The sequence below is a fragment of the Mesoplodon mirus genome, assembly GCF_964341445.2.
Source record: "Mesoplodon mirus genome assembly, chromosome: 2".
NCBI classification, from domain to species: Eukaryota; Metazoa; Chordata; class Mammalia; order Artiodactyla; family Ziphiidae; genus Mesoplodon; species Mesoplodon mirus.
The window spans coordinates 121,674,351-121,693,955 of record NC_138977.1 but is presented as its reverse complement, the minus strand read 5'-3'; the positions used below and the strand labels follow the sequence as shown (position 1 = coordinate 121,693,955).

At 44.0% G+C, this 19,605-nt stretch overlaps 2 protein-coding genes and 1 long non-coding RNA gene across 4 annotated transcripts in view; 1 reads left to right on the top strand and 2 right to left on the bottom strand.

The window, feature by feature from the left end:
* NUP133 (nucleoporin 133) overlaps positions 1-2,611 on the bottom strand; it is a 55,218-nt gene extending 52,607 nt beyond the window's left edge. The window contains exons 1-2 of the mRNA XM_082609426.1: positions 2,328-2,611; positions 552-670 (exon numbers count right to left, since the gene is read on the bottom strand). Of these exons, the coding sequence (XP_082465552.1) occupies positions 552-670; positions 2,328-2,509 (301 nt within the window). The 5' untranslated portion in view covers positions 2,510-2,611. The remainder of the gene's footprint in view (positions 1-551; positions 671-2,327) is intronic.
* A 154-nt stretch (positions 2,612-2,765) lies between these two features.
* On the top strand, positions 2,766-8,447 carry LOC309798831. Its single transcript, XR_014293236.1, has 3 exons — positions 2,766-2,870; positions 3,650-3,885; positions 5,205-8,447. It is a non-coding gene; the product is annotated as an uncharacterized lncRNA (long non-coding RNA).
* A 7-nt stretch (positions 8,448-8,454) lies between these two features.
* The window catches only part of ABCB10 (ATP binding cassette subfamily B member 10), a 34,720-nt gene continuing 23,569 nt past the window's right edge, over positions 8,455-19,605 (bottom strand). Inside the window, exons 9-14 of one of the 2 annotated variants that reach the window (XM_082611511.1) lie at positions 17,857-17,936; positions 16,273-16,453; positions 13,691-13,734; positions 11,884-11,918; positions 11,174-11,419; positions 8,455-9,993 (exon numbers count right to left, since the gene is read on the bottom strand). In XM_082611511.1, coding sequence (XP_082467637.1) covers positions 11,188-11,419; positions 11,884-11,918; positions 13,691-13,734; positions 16,273-16,453; positions 17,857-17,936 — 572 coding nt within the window. In that variant the 3' untranslated portion in view covers positions 8,455-9,993; positions 11,174-11,187. Of the gene's footprint in view, positions 11,420-11,883; positions 11,919-13,690; positions 13,735-16,272; positions 16,454-17,856; positions 17,937-19,605 lie in introns of both variants that reach the window. The other variant, XM_082611510.1, reaches the window with a different exon arrangement.

Here is a 19,605-nt window from a genome sequence, read left to right as displayed (position 1 = left end):
TAGTTTTTTGGATTTTGTTTAAAAAGCTAAACTTCATACACTCAATCAACTTTTGAAATTGGACTAAGTTTTGCATATACAGTATGTACAACCATAAACACTTATTATTTTTTTCTTTTTTTTGCGGCACGCGGGCCTCTCACTGTTGTGGCCTCCCCCGTTGTGGAGCACAGGCTCCGGACGCGCAGGCTCAGCGGCCATGGTTCACAGGCCCAGCCGCTCCGCAGCACGTGGGATCCTCCCAGACTCGGGCATGAACCCGTGTCCCCTGCATCAGCAGGGGACTCTAAACCACTCTCAACCACTCTCAACCACTCAACCACTGCGCCACCAGGGAAGCCCATAAACACTTATTTTGATTGCGCTCAAATGAACTCATTCTGCTTCCCAAATTTATCATATTACTTAATTACAATGAAAAACCAAATAAGTCACCTATTTCTCTCCACTGAAGTGAAGGTATACCAGAGAAAGCACAAATTTCAATCTCCATGCCAGACCTAGGCTTCATTTTGAATTGCTAACACAGACAAATGGAAAATGATACCCACCTTCAGCCAGTGTTAAGGCTTCCATGACTTTAACAGGGAGAGAAGATCCAAATGTTTTCACATCATAGTTCACAGATTCAGTTATGGAGTGGTGTGGGAATATTCGTGTAGGTGTTCCTCTAAAGAAACGAGACCATATTATTGCACTCATAACTTAAAATTTTCCGTTATTCATTATAATTTTTATGTATATATTTTCGTAATAAAGAGAAAATCTCTGATAAACAAGAAGATGAAGTATAACAGTGAAAAAACTCTGGCTCATATATACTGTGTTATTAAATTTATTTTTCATTTAAAAAAAAGACTGACAGGATTTAGGAAAACTTGGCTTCAGACTTTCATGCTCTAGTAATTAGATGCATGATCTATTCACTTAAACTCTTTATAACTCTGCCTCCTTAGCTGTGAAATAAGAAGGCTGGACTAGATCAGTGTTTTTCAAATTATGGGTCATTTTGAGGGTCTCAATCAACATTTTTAAAAAACGAAATAGAATATAGAGTTTATCATACTCTGTGGTCAAAAAAGTTTTACAAACATTGGGTTAGATTATCTTTAAGCTCTCATCAGATACAGAATTATAAGAATCTACCAGATTTATACAATCAAAATCAAGAAATTAAATAGGGTCGTGAGTATCTGCTGCTACCTGGTCTTCGACAACAGATACAGCAGTAGAAATTATATTTCCTTCTCCCCTTCTTCTTAACATTCAGAAAACCAGTGTAAATTTATTAGTATAAAAGTTATCCTACCTCTTATCACAGGATTAAATGAGGAGATGCACAGAGTGATTGAGAGCATTGTTTCTGACAAAGTATTATAACAAAGGTTTTTTCTTTCAATAATTACCGAAAGGTAAGAAGAAATTAAAAAAAAAAAACAAAGTATGACTTTTATTCACTGACTTTCCTCAAAAGGAGTAGAAAACAATCACAAGATCACCATTTGAAGAGCACTTTACAAAACGCAAAAGGATACAAGGTATTCTTTAAAAATCATTTCTCCTTTAAAGTATTGCAAACTTCTATAGATAAATTTTAACTATAAGTTCAAGATCCAATATTACCGTCTTCTTGCAGGGGAAAATTCATTTTTGATAGACGAATTCAAAAGAAACCACTCAAGACACATGTTAGCTTCTTCTAAAATTCTAGTTTAATTATGAAAGGGGAGATGCAGGCCACGGTTTCACGACTGACGTGAATTGGTGTGCCACGCTTTTATTTGGTAACAAAACTACTAGTCTTATCTCACTGCTTATGGAAAGCCTTTTCCCTATTAATTTAGCTACAAAGCTAACTTCTGTAGCTAAAATCCCTTTAATTATCCACCAGCGGATATTAAGGGCAGTTAGTATGTTAAGCACATATAATGATTTTCCAGGGTTTGAGGTCCTCACTCTCCGTCACTTTACATCTGCATCGTGGCATTTCATATTAACTCCTCGCAGGCTCAGGTCAGGTATCATTTCGCAGACGAAGAGATCATTAGTGACGTACACCAGATCACAGGGATACTAAGAGTGAGGCGGGTAACCACGGATTCTAATCCAATGTGTTCTTCACCTCTACACAAAGGTAATTCCATTAAAAGTGCATGATGCGAAGATTCAATTGATGAATTAATCAAAGCGAGGCTGAAATAACACACAAGGATGCAAGGGTGACAGAGATCTCTTCTCCCAGTACTCTGGCGTCCCGAGCCGTCTCCGGTTCCGGTGGCTTCTGGAGGCCTGTGAGTCGCCGAACCCAACCCGGGACGATCACTCACCGAGAGCTCAGCGAGCTACGACGGCCGGCCGGCGAGAAGAGCACCGGGGAGCTGACCGAAGACCCCAGGGCCAGACCCTTCCTGCTGGTCGCCCGGGGCGTGGAGCCCGGCCCGACTGCGCCCAGCGGGCCCCTTCGGGCCCCGGGCCCCTGGGTCCGCGGAGAGGAGACGGCCGGGAACATGACGCAAGGGAGAGGCTACAGAGAACGCACGTTACGACCGTGGGGCTGAAGCTCGGCCAGCGCGCGAAGCTTGAACACCTGACGGGAGGGAGGGAGCGCGGTGAAGACGTCAAAGCGCAGCGCCAGGACGCGGGGCGCGCTGTGATGACACCAAAGCGCCACGCCGAGGCGCGGGGCGTGGTCGGGAAGGCAGGAGAAACCGAGAAGGAGGGGGCGCGGTGGTGACGTACAGGGTAGCGTCGAGCCACGGGGCGTGGTCAAGGTGGCGGCCCCTAGAAGGGGAGAGGGACCCTGTGCGCGTGGCCCCGTCCTGGAGCGGCGAGAATCCGGAATTTCCAGGGAAGTGAAGCAGGAAAAGCAGGTGCCCTTCTCCAGTCCGGCGGGTGGGGGTGGCCCTCCAGCAACTGGAACGCAAAGCCTCTGCACGCTGGTCCTTCCTGAGCCTCTGGGGAAATGAGTTCTTCCCTGGTCCAAGCTGAGAAGGGAGGAAAAGTGTTAAATCTGACACTGGTTTCACACTCAGTGTTTTAGATGTTATTCTTTAGGTTTGTCATTTCCCATTCACGTTGGTGACGCCACAAGTCCGTATCGCTAACCAGATCCTGCTAAAAAACCACAGGCTTCTGACAGCCGCCTAGTGGACGCTTTCACCTGGAAGTCCTGCAGACCCCTCACAATTTAATCGTTAAAAGCGGTTTCATGCTTTCATTAGGACCCCTATCTTATTACCACCTCTGCCCCATTTGGTAAAACTGGGCAGTTGGCCAAGGCAAAAGGAAGAGCTCTGGGCTTCCCTGGTGGCGCAGTGGTTGAGAGCCCGCCTGCCGATTCAGGGGACACGGGTTCGTGCCCCGGTCCGGGAAGATCTCACATGCCGCGGAGCGGCTGGGCCCGTGAGCCATGGCCGCTGAGCCTGCGCGTCTGGAGCCTGTGCTCTGCAACGGGAGAGGCCACAACAGTGAGAGGCCCGCGTACCGCAAAAAAAAAAAAAAAAAAAAAGGAAGAGCTCTGTCCTAGGGTCATTCTTCACACTCTCCTCCACAGTGACACCTGGGACATTGTACTGAGCATCTGTAGTAGAAACCACATCTGCACTGCCTCTGCCCTGGTTCACGTGTTCACCTTTTCCCTCTTTTGTAGACTTTCGCCTCTTTTTTGAGTCTCCGTGCCTCTGTGTAGTCTTACAACACTGTCCTCCCACGCTGCCAGCTGATAAATGGAATATTGCCTGCCATATCAGTAAACAGAGGATGTCAGTCATCAGCGATTGCAGCCACAGCTGATGGTGAGCTGGTGAGCCTTGAGGAAACTCAGGATATTAAAACACAGGATGCTGGCCCCAGATAGCTGAGGTGCATATCAAAGGAATGATTTCGGTGAGCCCAGACTCTTGCATCTTCCCATACATAGAAAAGTACTAAATTCCATAACTTGACATACCTGATTTTCTTTAACAGTAATATTTTGACATTCAGACTACCTGCCCTTTGTTGCCAAACCTCTATATATCCTGGCTACCCCCCTCACCTCCTCGGAGCAGTTCTCTCAGGGTTAGTTGAGATGCTGCCTCCTGGGCTTGAAGTCCTAAAAATTTCTGCCAAATAAAACACAACTCTCAACTTTTTTTTTTTTTTTTTTGCGGTACGCGGGCCTCTCACTGTTGTGGCCTCTCCCGTTGCAGAGCACAGGCTCCAGACGCGCAGGCTCAGCGGCCATGGCTTACGGGCCCAGCCGCCCCGCGGCATGTGGGATTTTCCCAGACGGGGGCACGAACCCGTGTCCCCTGCATCGGCAGGCGGACTCTCAACCACTGCGCCACCAGGGAAGCCCTTAACTTTTAGGTTGTGAATATTTTTTTTTAATCAACACCGCTTAACGAACAGGAAAACCAGAAGCTGCTCTTGGGCTTTTAAATGCTCTGGCCGATCATTGCCCAAAGGTAATTTGCTAAGCTCCCTTGCAAGGTCCTTTGTGATTTAACTCTGGCTGGCTTTTCTGTCCCTAACCCACACCCCCCTCCATTGCCCTTGCACATGTTTCTTTTGCCTGAAATGCCTTCTCTCCCCCTTTGCCCACAAGTGTCTGCTTCTTACATCAAGTCTTACTTCAGTGCTGCCTTCTCGGTGCAGCCTTCCAAAGGACTAAGCATCCCTTTATCGTTTGCCCCCTGTGCTCCTATGTAGAGGCTATTTATAATATTTTTACACTGCATGATAGTTGTTTACATAACCGTCTCTCACTTAGCTCCTTTTGAATGCCTTAACAGCTGTTCCCTTTGTGCACACCATAACAGGTACATAGACTTTCATTAAATATTTGTTGAAATAAGGGAATGGTTAAGTAAACACTGGCATATGCATATGTGGGAGACCACAATGTGGATGTCAGGTGTTGGCATTTCCCCTGGGAAGCCATTCTTTTGTGCATGTTATAGCATCAGGACAGTCATCTCAAAGGTTATATCGGCAAGCTGCTTTGCTCTTTCTTCCCCTGAGATTTATAACCCAACTTTGCACCTCATCTTTGAGTCTTATAGCTTTTATAGACCCGTGCATTCCCCTCTTGTTTCATTCTTACCAGGGGGATGAGAGTAGTCGTGGCTGAGTGGGTATTTGTGGGATAAATCTGTTCTTGGGCTTTGTGGGTATGGTTAGTGGTTTGTCCACCAGCCAGTTATAAAAGTTGCTATTTGCAGGGGCTGGAACGACTCGCCAGCACCTTTGTACTCAGAGGAACTTCCCTGAGGTCCAGATGTATGACTAAGGAAGGATGGCGAATAGACAGTCACTCATTCATTGTGGATTTATTGAGTACCCACCACGTGCCAGACTATGCGCTAAGTGCTGAGGTTTATAACTGTAAACAAAGCAGCCATGGGCCCTGCCCTCATGGAGTCACAGGCCAGTGAGAAGGATGGATACTGAACAAATGGACACACATTTATTTACGCAACTACAAGTTGAGATGTGTTCTATGAAAGAAAAGAGCAGGGTGTCTGACAGAGAATGACTGGGGTACCTGATTTTGGAAGAAGATCTACAAGGCCTCTGAGAGAAAAGGCCGTCTATGCTGAGATGTGCAGTCAGCCAGGCAAAGAAGAGGAGGAAAAGTGTTTGAAGCAGTGGATCCTCAGGCAAAGGTCCTGAAGCAGCAAAGAGCTTGGTGCATTCCAGGGACTTTAGACAAACCAACCAACAAAATGAGTAAAAGTAGAGGAGACTGGAGAAATGAGGGCCCAGGAAGGGGCTTGTAAACTCTATCAAACAAGATCCCAAAGGAAATAGATAGCATCCTCAAGCTGGGTAGAGAGTTTAATAAAGGACTATTAGGGGGACTTCCCTGGTGGCGCAGTGGTTAAGAATCCGCCTGCCAATTTAGGGGACGCGGGTTCGAGCCCTGGTCCGGGAAGATCCCACATTGCTGCGGAGCAACTAAGCCCGTGCGCCACAACTACCGAGCCCTCATGCCACAACTACTGAAGCCTGAGTGCCTAGAGCCCATGCTCCACAACGAGAAGCCACCACAGTGAGTAGCCCATGCACTGCAATGAAGAATAGCCCCCGCTCGCCACAACTAGAGAAAGCCCATGCACAGCAACAAAGACTCAATGCAGCCAAAAATAAAATAAATCAATAAATTTTAAAAAAAGGACTGTTAGGGATTGTGTAAATCCCTGAGGCTCCTAACAGCAGGTGTGGGCCAAGAAAGGAAGTAGTCATCAGAACCTGAGAAATAGGGCCACCTGCCAGAGCTGTGGCCTCGGGTCAGGAGATGCAGCCAACTCATGGCAACCCAGAAGGAAGGGGACTGGGAGTGTTCGTATTGTGACCTCAGTGCAGGGAGGCCAGGGTGTGAGGGAGGAGGACACTAGGACAGTCTGTGGAGGCTGGCCTCCTGGAGGATAGAGTGGAGAAGGCACGTGGAACAGAAGACAGCGTGTACGCCTTGGGGCAGGCAGCCAAGGGCTTCTTTATCCCTCCCCGGTGCTGCCATTTCCCTGTTTATCTTTCTACCTCATTTAATCTAGTGCAGCCACTTACTCTAGAAATCCAGAAGGAAGGGTAGTGTAGTGCAGTGGCTCTCCAGCCTAAGTGGGCACCAGCACCACCTGGAGAGCTGGCTAAGCTACACGGCCGAGCCCCACCTCGGTGTCTGACTGGTTGGGCTGAGGCTTGAGAATCTGCATTTCTAACATTTGCATTCCCAAGTGTTACTGAGACAGCAGTCTTGGGTCATTTTGCTAACTACTGTGTAGTAACTGACAAGAGTGTATAGACTCTGGAATTAAATGGGCCTTGTTTCAGATCTCACCTCTGCTATCTACCATCTGTGTCACCTTTTTGAGCCTCTGATAAACTAATAGTGCCCACTTGTGAGAATTAGAGAACAGAGACACCATTACATTTGTGGATGTCAAAAAACACACAAAATCTGAAGAAAAAATATTTATAATAAAATAGTAAACTTTAAAAAAAAATCAGTAAGAGAAAGTAAGCTACCCCCAATAGAAAAAAGTGGAAATGTATGAAGGGCATGAAGTAGCACTAAATCAAAGACTAAAAATGACAAAAAACACATGAAAAGGTCTTAAACTTCACTAGTAATTAAAGAAATGCAAGTTAAACCACCCATCAGCATTGTTTGCCTGTTGAACTAGCAGGAATGTTTTAAAAAATGAAAATAGTTCATGTTGAAAAGGCTGTGGAGAAAGAGGCCCTACTGTATAGCCTCCTGGTGGGATTATGAATTAGTAGTCTTTTATGAGGACAATCTATCAAAAAGCCTTATAATTTGTATATGCTCTTTAAACTTGGCCATTTCACTTTTAGAATTTGTCTGAAAAAAATCAAAGAAATCAAAACAAAGATATATAGGTAATGTTGTTTATGACAGCAAAGAATACAGCAAGTAAGATAAATGTCCAACAATAGATTTCTAGTATATTCACATTATAGAATGCTGTATGGTTAAAAAGAATACATGTGGATGTGTGTAATGAATACTTGCAGATATAGGAAGATATTATCAAATAAAAACAGTTTGTTGGGCTTCCCTGGTGGCGCGGTGGTTGAGAGTCCACCTGCCGATGCAGGGGACACGGGTTCATGCCCCGGTCCAGGAAGATGCCACATGCTGTGGAGCGGCTGGGCCCGTGAGCCATGACCACTGAGTCTGCGCGTCCGGAGCCTGTGCTCCGCAACGGGAGAGGCCACAACAGTGAGAGGCCCCCGTACCGGTAAAAAAAAAAAAAAAAAAAAGTTTGGTTAAAAATGATTATGTCCTATATAAGCCCATTTTTGTTTCATTAAGATAAAAAAAATACCCCACAAGTGCAGCATGTGTGTGTGTAAGATTCTCAGCCTAGGTGTGCCTCCCTCTGTCCAACCTTCATAAAACTCAGCCCATTCTGTTAAGACCAAACTGACTGATGTGGGACTCGTCCCTGCAGTCAACAACAGGAAAGCAGCCAGGATTATTTCCTGCAGATGTGGTAGAACTATCAGAATTCCATTCTCAGCAGCACAGTAATTATGATCCTCTTCAAATGGAAAGGCAGGGGTACAATGCAGTACAATTTCCATCATGGAAATTATCCAGGCCCAGCCGTTTCCAAGGCTCCCATCTAGTGGCAATGGAACTTCTTGAGATAACTCTAAATTTCAGCATAGTTTAAACGTCCTTCAAGCAGTGAAGAAGGTGTGGTGTTTTCCCCAGTGCTGGAGGCTGCAAACTTTTTCTGTCAAGGGCCAGAGAGGAAGAATCTCTAGCTTGTTGTCTGTTGCCCTGAATATGGCTGTGTTCCAATAAAATTCTACTTATGGACACTGAAATTTGAATTTCATATACCTTTCATGTATTATGAATTTGTTTTAACCATTTAAAACTGTAAAAACCATCCTTAGCTTTGCAGGCCATGCAAAACAGGTAGCAGGTCACAGCTTGTGGACCCCTGTGCCAGCCTCATGAAGGAGGTGCAGCCAGCACCTAGCACAGGACCTAACAAAATAGAAGATGCTCCATAAATGTTTATTGAATGAGTTGAATGGAGATTACCAGCTAAGCTCCATGATGCCGCAGATGTAAAAACGTAGAAAAACAAACACCCTCAAACGAACATTTACAATGCAGTTTCCATATACTTCTTTCATTAATATACTTAATGTTTTACAACATTTACATTTGCTTTCATTTATTTTCTAACAGCTTTGGCACTTTTATGGAATAAAATGGATTTCCCTAAGTGGAGACCTACTTTATAAAAGTACACATACAGGGTACGGCCTATAATGGTTTAATTTGTGATTATTTCCTGGGAACCAGTCAGGTTCAAGGTCAGAGACCTTGCAGAGAGAGGAGCCTGGGAGAGCAGACAACAAAACACTAAGCTCACTGATGTGACATTTTATCTTCACGTGGAGGCTTTCACGTGATTTAAACTTCTTTTTGCTTATCTTCTAGACCAGGGGTCCCCAGCCCCGGGCCACGGACCGCTACCAGTCCGTGGCCTGTTAGGAACCAGGCCACACAGCAGGAGGTGAGCGAGCGAAGCTTCATCTGTATTCACAGCCGCTCCCCATCGCTGGCATCACCACCTGAGCTCCACCTCCTGTCAGATCAGCGGCAGCATTAGATTCTCACAGGAGTGCGAACCCTACTGTGAACTGTGCATACAAGGGATCTAGGTGGCGCGCTCCTTATGAGAATCTAATGCCTGGTGATCTGAGGTGGAGCTGAGGTGGCAATGCTAGCGCTGGGGAGTGGCTGCAGATACAGATTATCCTTAGCAGAGGGGTCTGACTGCATAATAAATCAATTGCTTGCAGACTCATATCAAAACCCTATCAGTGAGTGGCAAGTGACAATTAAGCTGCATCTGTAATAATAATAGAAATAAAGTGCACAATAAATGTAATGTGCTTGAATTTTAATCCATGATATAAAATGTTACCCAAGACACAATTAAACACCTTGTATAAGAAAATAAAATATAATGATCAAATTCAATTTTGTAAATATTTCTATGGCACAAAGAGATTTTCTTCAGATCCAACCTTGTGATTGTATTTGTTTGCTTTCTGAGAACTGTACCGTAGTAGTAAACCATGAAGAAAACAAGTAAAGCTTGTTAAAATGACTGTCACAGATGTACTGTTTACTAATTCAAAGAACAGAGTTCATTCATTCACTGAATTCATTTTATTCATTAATAAATTCCCTTACGTAGAATGAAATGTAATACTCCATGCTTATCATGAAATAGTGGTTTCTTCCAGTATAATCAGGAAACTAATCAATATTTAGGACACGAGGAAACTTCCATTTTAATCACATCAACATTGTTACTTCTTAGGTTCTGGCATTATCAATGTAGAAAAGTACTTTTTCTTGAGGCAACAGCAAATTAATGGTGCTGATATGAAATACGACAAATCCAATGGCGTCAGCATTGCTTGAGGAATTTTCAGAAATTTAGGTGAATAAAACTATAACCACAAATAAAAGAAAGATGGTTAGTTATGTCCTCTTCTCAGAAGAGTGACAAGCTCTTAAGGTTTCTTGATCTTCTGCAGAATAACAAGAACATATAAGCTTCCTTCAAATGTTTTAAGGTTGAACATTACAGTTACATTAATAATTTTGGAATTTAGCTTCATTGAATGAAATTTCAAAACAAAGTAACCGATAAAAGGCTGTAAAATTTGGCTAGGAATTATAAACTCTTAAAAGATAATTTTCAAGATACATGCCTCAGACAACATCAGTGTAAAATTCATTTTTACATCCTTCTTGATAATACCTGGCTTCCCAAATTCACAGAAACAAATATGTAAATAATGAAATCAGAAGTTCTCATATTCAAAGGATGGGGCCTCTTCCCTTTTCACAACTCATCAGGTTCTCATGTGCCAAAAATGTTGAAAATGCACACATCCAAACACAGTCTCAGCCCAGAGGAACACATGTCCCTGAACTTTCACACCTCTGAAGACAGAGGAGGTGGGGAACATACATGATCCCTCCTCCCATGTGACCTTAACTATTTCTGTGTGTGTGTGTGTGTGTGTATATATATATATATATATATATATATATATATATACACACATATATAGATAGATACATATATATATATATAGATACACACATATATATATGTCAGGTTTGCTTTATGAGATTATCAGGATAAAATAAAGAGTTAGATTTTCACCTTCTATTATGCTACCTGGTAAAATGATACCCAAAGTAGGTAGAGTACTACCAAGAGATTACACAGTGATTGGTAAAGTGGCCTAAAACAATTAGGCTCTTTATTTATAATTCCCTTTTAAAAGTCATCATTTGACAATAGCTTCAATTTATAACAGCAGATAAAAGAAAGTGAGGTGCCAGGCTATATTAATCAAAATATTCCAAGATAAAAGTACAAAACCTGAAAATAACTTCAGTGAGCTAGACATTTAGAAAGTTACAATTATTAAAACTCTGAATAAAAAGGTCTTGAGAACAGGTCGATCTCAAAACAATATTTTACAATCTTTGGAAAAAATAGGCAGATTTCAAATAACCTGAAGTATGATTTACAGATTTCTTACAGCCTGGGTTTAAAAAAATTTTTTTTCCTGCAGTGCTGCTCTGCTTTAAAGTGTCTCCTATGAAGTTTACCAGTAATCGCTTCTTTATGCTGCAATGAAACTCTGTTTCTTCATTAACTTCCTGTACATCCCGTCTGGTTTCAGGAGCAGCTCTTCGTGTCTCCCACACTCGGTGACCTTCCCGTGGTCAAGGACAGCTACCATATTGGCGTTCTTGATGGTGGACAGGCGATGGGCGATGATGAACACCGTCCTTCCTTCCATCAGCCGATCCAGAGCTTGTTGAACGAGGTACTCGTTTTCCGCATCCAGCGCGCTACACAGGAGAGCCCACAGGGAAGCCAAGACGTCAGGGCCACGCACACTGTGCACGCGTCTATCTCCCGGTACACGTACACTGGCCCCTCATCAGCAGCCAATTTTCACTATGATCAAAACTGCAACTTCTTGGGTCAACTATCTATATTTTATATCATAAAGTTACTATAAAAAAAAGAAGCTTTGGACCCTTGATCTCCATAGAACTACTGCCATGTAAGTTAAAAGCATTTTGCACAGTTGCTGATTGGTGGTCAGGGATTCATCACAAATATCTCAATTGGAACTAGAACCCTCAACTCATGACTCGGCCTGCTCACTGCCTCCCAACTGTCATGATTAATTCAGACCCCGTGACTTTAAAGTGTAACGCATTCTCAGCTGTATCACTTGAAGTACAGAATAAGTTTGTGATAGAGGAAGAATTTGGTTTAATCCAATTACACATTAAGATAGCCTCACCTGGTTGCTTCATCTAGGAGAAGAATTCTGGGATTCTGAACAAGGAAAAACATTAAAAGGAAAAGAAAACATAGTTTTATTAGAAAAACACAAACTCTCAGTAATAAAACGAAATAAAGTGCTGATACATGACACGACATGGATGATCCTTGAAAACATTCTGCTGAGCGAGAGGAACCAGACACAGAAGTCCACCTCGTGTGTGATTCCACTTAGAGGAAATGTCCACAACAGGCACCTCTGCAGGGGCAGAGTCGTTACCTGGGACTGGGGTCAATGGGGAAATAGGCAGGGTGGTGTGCGGATGCTATTTTGGAGGTGACGAAAATGTTCTAAAATTGATTATGGTGATGGATGCACAACTCTGAATACGCTAACACTGAACTGTATGCTTTCCATGGGTGAACTGTAGAGCGTGTGAATTCTATCACAATTAAGCTGCTACAAAAGAAGAAAAACGAGCTCATAAGTGTCTGAGATAAGCACATAAATGGAAGATTTAGAGATGATTTTAAACCATGACCACAGTGATCAATGAACCGGATATTCTTCATAGTGCAGTTTTAACCTGCTGCTGAATCAACTAACTGTATGAAGTGGGGCTCTTAAGTGAGTCAGATGGAGTGTAGACTCTCAAGGTCTTGCTTGTAGTTTAGCTAGGAGTAGTACACACAGAACTGAGAGACACATAAATTCTAGCTTTGTCTAGGAATCTATCAGTAAGAAATGAAAACACGCCCACACAAAAGCTTGTACACTATTCATTCGGAGCAGTGCTATTCACAACAGCCCTAAACCAGAAACAATCCAAAAGTTCATTAACATTTGGGTGATAAACAAATTGTGGTCTGTCCATACAAAGGAATGGAAAGGAATAAAGTACTGATATAGGCTACAACATGGAGGAACCTCAAAAACTATACTACTGAAAGAGGCTAGAAGCAGAAGACTGTATCTTGTCTGATTCCATTTATCTGAAATGTCCAGAAAGGCAAATCTAGACAAACAGAAAGTAGATTAGTGGCAGGCTGGGGCTGGGAAGGCAGAAGGTTCCAAAAGGGTATCAGGGTGATAGAAATGTTCTAAAATTGGTTTGTGTGATGGGTGCACAACTCAGTAAATTTACTAAAAGTCACTGAAAAGTACATTTAAAACTGGTCAATTTTATGTAAATCATGCTTCAATAAAGCTGTTTTTTTTTAAAAAATCACCTATAAATCTGAGAATAGTTATATAACAAAGGAGAAGGCCATCATTTCCTAAAAAATACAATGTCTATGACTTTCAGCTTTTCCCTCTCCTCTTAGGAGCCTTGTATTAAGTATTTCAAGTCTACTATTCAGTTTAGCAGGTGATTACAGATTATACAAGTAAGCATACTTGTATTATTTTGGTATTTTGATATAATCACTACTCCACCAGTTAGACTGCATGCTTCTTTAATTTTATTATTTTTTTGTACTGAAGTGCAGTTGATGTACCACGCTGTGCCAATCTCTGCTGCACAGCAAAGTGACTCAGTTACATGCATAGAGACGTTCTTGTCTTAAAATATTCTGTGTGCTTCTTGATGGAAGATCCGTGTGTTAAACTGTTCTCCCTCTGGCTCCTAATACTCAGGAAACACTGGCTAAATTTGGACCACAGGTACTCAGTGGAATTCCCAACTCATCTTTCACCAGAACTGTCAACCATATACCCACTGGCCCCTTCCCAAGAAAAAGGAAGAAGAAAAGTTGCATGTTACAAATCACAAGGTCCCTGATTAAGAACAATGCCAACCCCCGCCGAGAGGCTTCGGGCTTACCTTAAGCAGAGCACGGGCAATTGCAATTCGCTGTTTCTGCCCACCTGACAATGACAATATATACATTTTTAAATTGAAGGCCTTAACAAAAATTCTTGGTAATAGGCTTTTCTGATGAGCCATGTGGCTATTTGAAGGTAGTTTCTCCCAGTCATAGTTGAGATAGATGCGAGAACAGAAACCTACGTTTTAAATATTACAATGTTTCCTCATCTATCTCAAGATTAATAATAACAACAATGATTATCACGGCTAACACTGAGGAATTCCTACGTCCCAGGCATTTCCTGAATGCATTACATGTATTATTTCACCTCAAAAACAAGCCTTTGAAGTAGATCCTATAGTGATTCTCTTTTACAGGTGAAAAGCTGAGGCACAAATCTCCTGTGAGAGGCCTCACAGCTAGTCAGTGGCAGAGCCGAGGTCTGAACAGTGGGGTGTGCTTTTAACCACACACGCGCCGCGCCCCCAAAGAGAGCGCCTCTTGTAGCAGGAAACAAACGGGAAACTCGAGAAAGTTAGGGGTTTCAGAGCAGTACGTGAGATGGACAGGAGCGAAAGGAGCTGGGACTGGTAACGCCACCCTCCGCCCAGAACACTACTCCATAGTTCCACTCTCACGCTGTTTTCTTTTTCCTGCCCCAGGGAACAACCGACACATGCGGTACTTTGTGCGTGTATGAAAACTGGGGGCAACAGATAGACTATGCCATGCTAGCCAGCCCCCTTTGTAAAACTCAAATTCTACTAAACGCAAGGGGGCGGTGTGAGGGAAGGGGGAAGGGACAGAGATGATACTTCCCCTCCTCATCCCGGTTGCACCCCACCCTCTCCTTCCCCCCAGGGACGCTCTCCTAAGTTATAACTGGTGAAGTCTCAGAGCAGGACTCAACTCACTCCTCCCAACTTAGTTCACGTTAGGAAACTCAATTCCACTTTTGGTGACAAAAACATTCCTTTTTGGTTGATGTTACTGGCTGAACCTACTTATTATTTCATCTAAGACAAGTTAATCATTTAAACTGAAATGAGCGGTGCTGCTAAAAGCTGTCCTCAACCAGGCAACCCCACCCTCACGATGAGGGAAGGAGGAAAAACCCTTCCTTTCCCAATTCTCTGGTTAGTGGGGGTCTGAGTGCTCGGTGTGGGTCAGCAGAGCGGCCACCAAGGGCTCTGGACAGCTCTGAAAACCTCAGTGCCAATGAGCACACGGGGGGCCTACTGCTAGACACCCACCCTTCCTCCAGGGTAGACTGAAACCTTTGGTTATTTCATTGGAGATGGAGCTTGAGCATCCTGGTCAAAGGGAAGGACACACAGCACCTGTTCCAAGGGAGCAGGTGCTGTGCTCATGGGACAGAGCACAGGTAGCTCCCAACCCTACCCCTCCACCTCGGTAATTTCACCACCAGCAGCTTACACTGGCGTCCTGCCCAAGGACACGTCTGTTCCAGCGACACAGTAGAGGTTCTACTCCCGGAACTTCTCCAATCTATCAAAACCCCCGGAACTTCCCCAATCTATCAAAACCCCGGAACTTCCCCAATCTATCAAAAAACATTTTTTCAGCTACTGCCTATCGTTTAAACAAATCATACACAACAAACTTAAAATGTTTTTGTGTTAAACTGTCTGCAGTCTAAGTTCAAGCAAACAGTTTAGCACTGGAAAGGACCCCTGCCTCAGTCCAGCCTGGCAGCCTTCACTCTGACATGGAGGCCTCCACACCCTGCTCGCACACATCCAGTGACGGAGCTCGTCGTGAAAGGAAGTACAGTTGAATATTTGTAATTAAAAAAAATCTGTGTTTCACCAAAGATTTACTCTTCTATTCATTGGTCCCACTTCTGCACTCAAAAGCAATAGAACTGTTTTCTCTTTTCCTCCTGGAAACACCGCCCCCAAAGGCGATCTGACCTGCGGGGTGAGCCGATACCACGGGCCAGATGGTGCCACAGCCCTGCGAGCCGCCATTCGTCCAGGACGGGGCAGAGCAGACTCCACCTGGTCCAGGTCTGGACCAGGGCCTGTCTGTGCACAGCCTCACGCTGAGAATGCTTTTTATGTTTTAAAGGAGTCGTTAAAAAATAATAATAAGACTGTGACAGAGACCACATGTGATGCACAAACCTAAATCATCTACTCTCTGGTCCTTTACAGAAAAGTTTGTAAGTCCCGGGTCTACACGTAACCTACGAAGTGGGGAATAAGGAGCTCCTTCAGCTGCACGTCTGCCCTGATTCAGTCTCTGCCTCCCTGGACAAATCATCCTGCTATCCGTGGTATCTGTCTTATTTTCTACAATTTTCAAGGATATCGAGTTGCAAAACGTATCTTTTCTGGGATGAGAGAAAGCTGCTGTGGCTGAGTACTACCCAGTGGGACACCAGTGTGAATCTGGAAACAACTCTGGGGTAGAAAGTGAAAGGAACTGGGGAGTTGTCCACATACAAAAGAGATGTGAGAAAACGAAAAAGGTTAATTTCACAAACTCTAAGGACAAGAGCCTAATTAGAAAATAGCACTGCGACAGGAAGTGTTTAGAGAGTGTTTGCTGCAAAGGGGTAACAAAAAGGTACCTGAGAGGAGAACGCCCTTTTCTCCGACCACAGTGTTGAACCCTTGAGGGAAATGTCGGATGAAAGCAGCTGCATTGGCTACACCAGCCACTTTCTCTACCTGCTCGGCCGTCACCGAGGAAGGGTCGTCAGCACCATAGGCAATGTTCTCCGCAATTGAGCAAGAAAACAAAATTGGTTCCTACACATTGGAAATAAAACGTATTTATTGCAAATTGCAACAGTCTAGTAAATACAGTGGAGCTTAGTACAATACTTACAGCTAAGACACTAAACGGTTCCCAGAGAATATATACTATTTTTCTGGTTCATTCTCCATAAATATACCCCGTGGGCGATTAAAAAATTCATGCATTAGTACGAGCAGGACTGCCTTTATCACCTGTAGGTCCCCCACTGCAGGACACGGGGTCCCACAGTAGCCACCTGCAAGCATCCAGCACACAGCAGGCACTCTGTAAACCCAAGTCCCCCTCCCCAAGGAGGACCCCGAGCCCGTCTGCATTCTCCATCTGCCTGCCTTCCAAGGGCAATGGGAGAATCCATTTCTATCTATCACTTTTTTTAAAAACTTTTTTAAATTTTATTAGTTTCTGCTTTATAACAAAGTGAATCAGTTATACATATACATATGTTCCCATATCTCTTCCCTCTTGTGTCTCCCTCCCTCCCACCCTCCCTATCCCACCGCTCCAGTTGGTCACAAAGCACCGAGCTGATCTCCTTGTGCTATGCGGCTGCTTCCCACTAGCTAGCTACCTTACGTTTGGCAGTGTATATATGTCCATGCCTCTCTCTCTATCTATCATTTTTTGAAATACACACAGAGCAGACAGGAACGTGGCATTTGGACAGCTATTCTGTGGAATAGTCCTAAAAAGCAAATGAACTCCCAGCTTCTTTCTCCCTCCCTAATAAGGCTGTGGCACTGCCGTTACCCTTGCCCCACCGAGCCAAGCCCCCCGTCACTGCCCCCCACCCAGTGGAGTGGTGCTGAGGGAAGGCTCATTAGAGGAAGAGGCTCAGGAGTGGGGGTGCTTGGGTTTGCCTGCTGTGCACGAAGCTTGGTGATAAAAATACCAATAGCTGTGTCAAAATTCCCCTGCACTGAGTGGTCCTGTGAAAACAGCCTCATCAAAGAGGCTGCATTACATCAAGGTTCTTGAAATCTGCAGCCTCTTTGCAAGGAGACCCTGGCTCTGGCCATAGCCTTTGCTTGCTTGTCTCTGAAACCCATTATGCAAAACAGTAGACTGGCTAGAAATGAAAATGAGAATTGAGGAAGAGCCAGAAGAAGCTAAAAAGTTTTATCTTTTTCTCCCCAATCTTCTAGACTATCTGCATTACAAAGTAATGCCAGTCCCCAGCTTCTGATAAAGTCAATGCTTCGAGAGGTTAAAATGTTTAAGGTTTTCAGGAAACAGCACTATTTACAAACCTAAACAACCTGCCCTGGAGATTGGTTTAATACATCTAGAAAACTTCCATTCCTTTTCTTTTGAAAGGCTCAAGACCAAGAAAAAAGCAAATGACAAAAGCAATTTTAAAAGAAAATGTAATAAAAATGGAGCCCTCTCCTCCTACCTGACTCACTGTCCCAATCTTGGATCTCAGCCAGACTGGATTTAGCTGACGGATGTCACGGCCATCAAGACTGATCGTTCCTTGCAGAGAAGAAGGAAAAGAGTCACTGGGTGTCATGGGGCCCGTGACTTATGTAAACACAGAAAGGCTCTGGTGTAAAAACTCCAGACTCAGTTTTTTAAAGATTACATACTCAAAATCTCCAAACAGAATCTAAACCAACGTATTTTAGGGAATTTCAGAGCTAAAAGGGACTTTTCTGGATTGTCCACGCCTACTACCTCCCTGCAGTGGTTAGATGACTAAGCCCACCTAGCTCATCCACCCAGCTCGCCTTCCCGAGTAAGCACAGCTGGAGAGTCTGCCGTCTGCAACTAACACTCCGTTTGACACAGTGGCAGAGTGCTTCAACAGTCAGACGTAACTCTGTGACCTCAGCTGACAGAATTACCTCTACACCTTGAGGGAACGCAATCATGCTTCCCGATTACAATGACAGCGACCAACACAAGAAATCCCATTCCTTCTCAGTTAGGTGTGTGGCATTATACAAGCCAGCTGTAAACTTTCATAAACCTACAAAAACCTGAGGTCTTGACTTAAAAAGTGTAAGTGTTCTATAGGCTATACAAGGCAGGAATGTAAGTGTAGTTGCTTTTCTCCTTAATTTATTCACTGTGATGAAGAAACTAGAGACTTAGTATTTTGACTTGAGTTGCATCCCCCTCACTAGGATTTTTCTAAACTCAGAATTTTACAGCAAGTAGAGGGTAAACCAATGCAGTGATTCCAGAGGCAAACAGTGTAGTAATACCATTTTAATGCACTTGGTGGTTCTGTGGGTCAGGATCTGTGAGTCAGATAATTACCTGGCACATAACCAGCTCTCACACTGTTGTAACCAAAAAGGCCATAAGACATACTCTTTAAATTCATGGTTTTATTTTATACCGACAATTGTTTTCTTGCTGAGAAATACCATTCTTTTTTTTTTAAAAAAAATATTTGTTTATTTAATTTTATTTCGGTTGCGTTGGGTCTCAGTTGCGGCATGCACGTGGGATCTAGTTCCCTGACCAGGGATCGAACCTGGGCCCCCTGCACTGGGAGCGCAGAGTCTTAGCCATTGGACCACCAGGGAAGTCCCCATCATTGTTTTCTTAATCCAAAAACAGACTATCTTCTCCGAGCTCTGATACAAAGAAGGATATCAACTCTGTAACTGTGTGTGGTGATGGATGTTAACTCGACACGCTGAGGTGACCGTTTCACAGTATATACATGTATGGAATCATTATGCTCTACAACACCTAAAACTAATATGTTGTATGTCAACTGTATATTTTAAAAAGATATAAAAAAGTAAAATAATGTGTTCTCTGCTCTGAAAGCTGCTATAATCCAGTTAAAATTAAAAAAAAAAACCTGAATGAGAAAAATCCATAAGAAAATCTCTACTACCACAAGAAAGCTTCAACGGAGCAGCGGCCCAGAAGCAAATCAGTGATGGCCACGTGCCCTGTCTGCACACCAGCCCCAGGCAGGAGGACCGGAGGGCTGCAGGGAGAGCCCGGGCTCCTGCACAAGCCCAGGGCCGGCACAGAGCGGCACTTACTCATGGTGCTGCCGTGGCCGGTGGTGCTGAGCAGCCCCGAGGCACCTTCTTGGAGCCCCTCTCCCAGTGGAGGAAGCACCACACGGGAGACGAGGAGGTGGGGTTCAGGAAGTCACTCTGGACCTGAGTGGCGA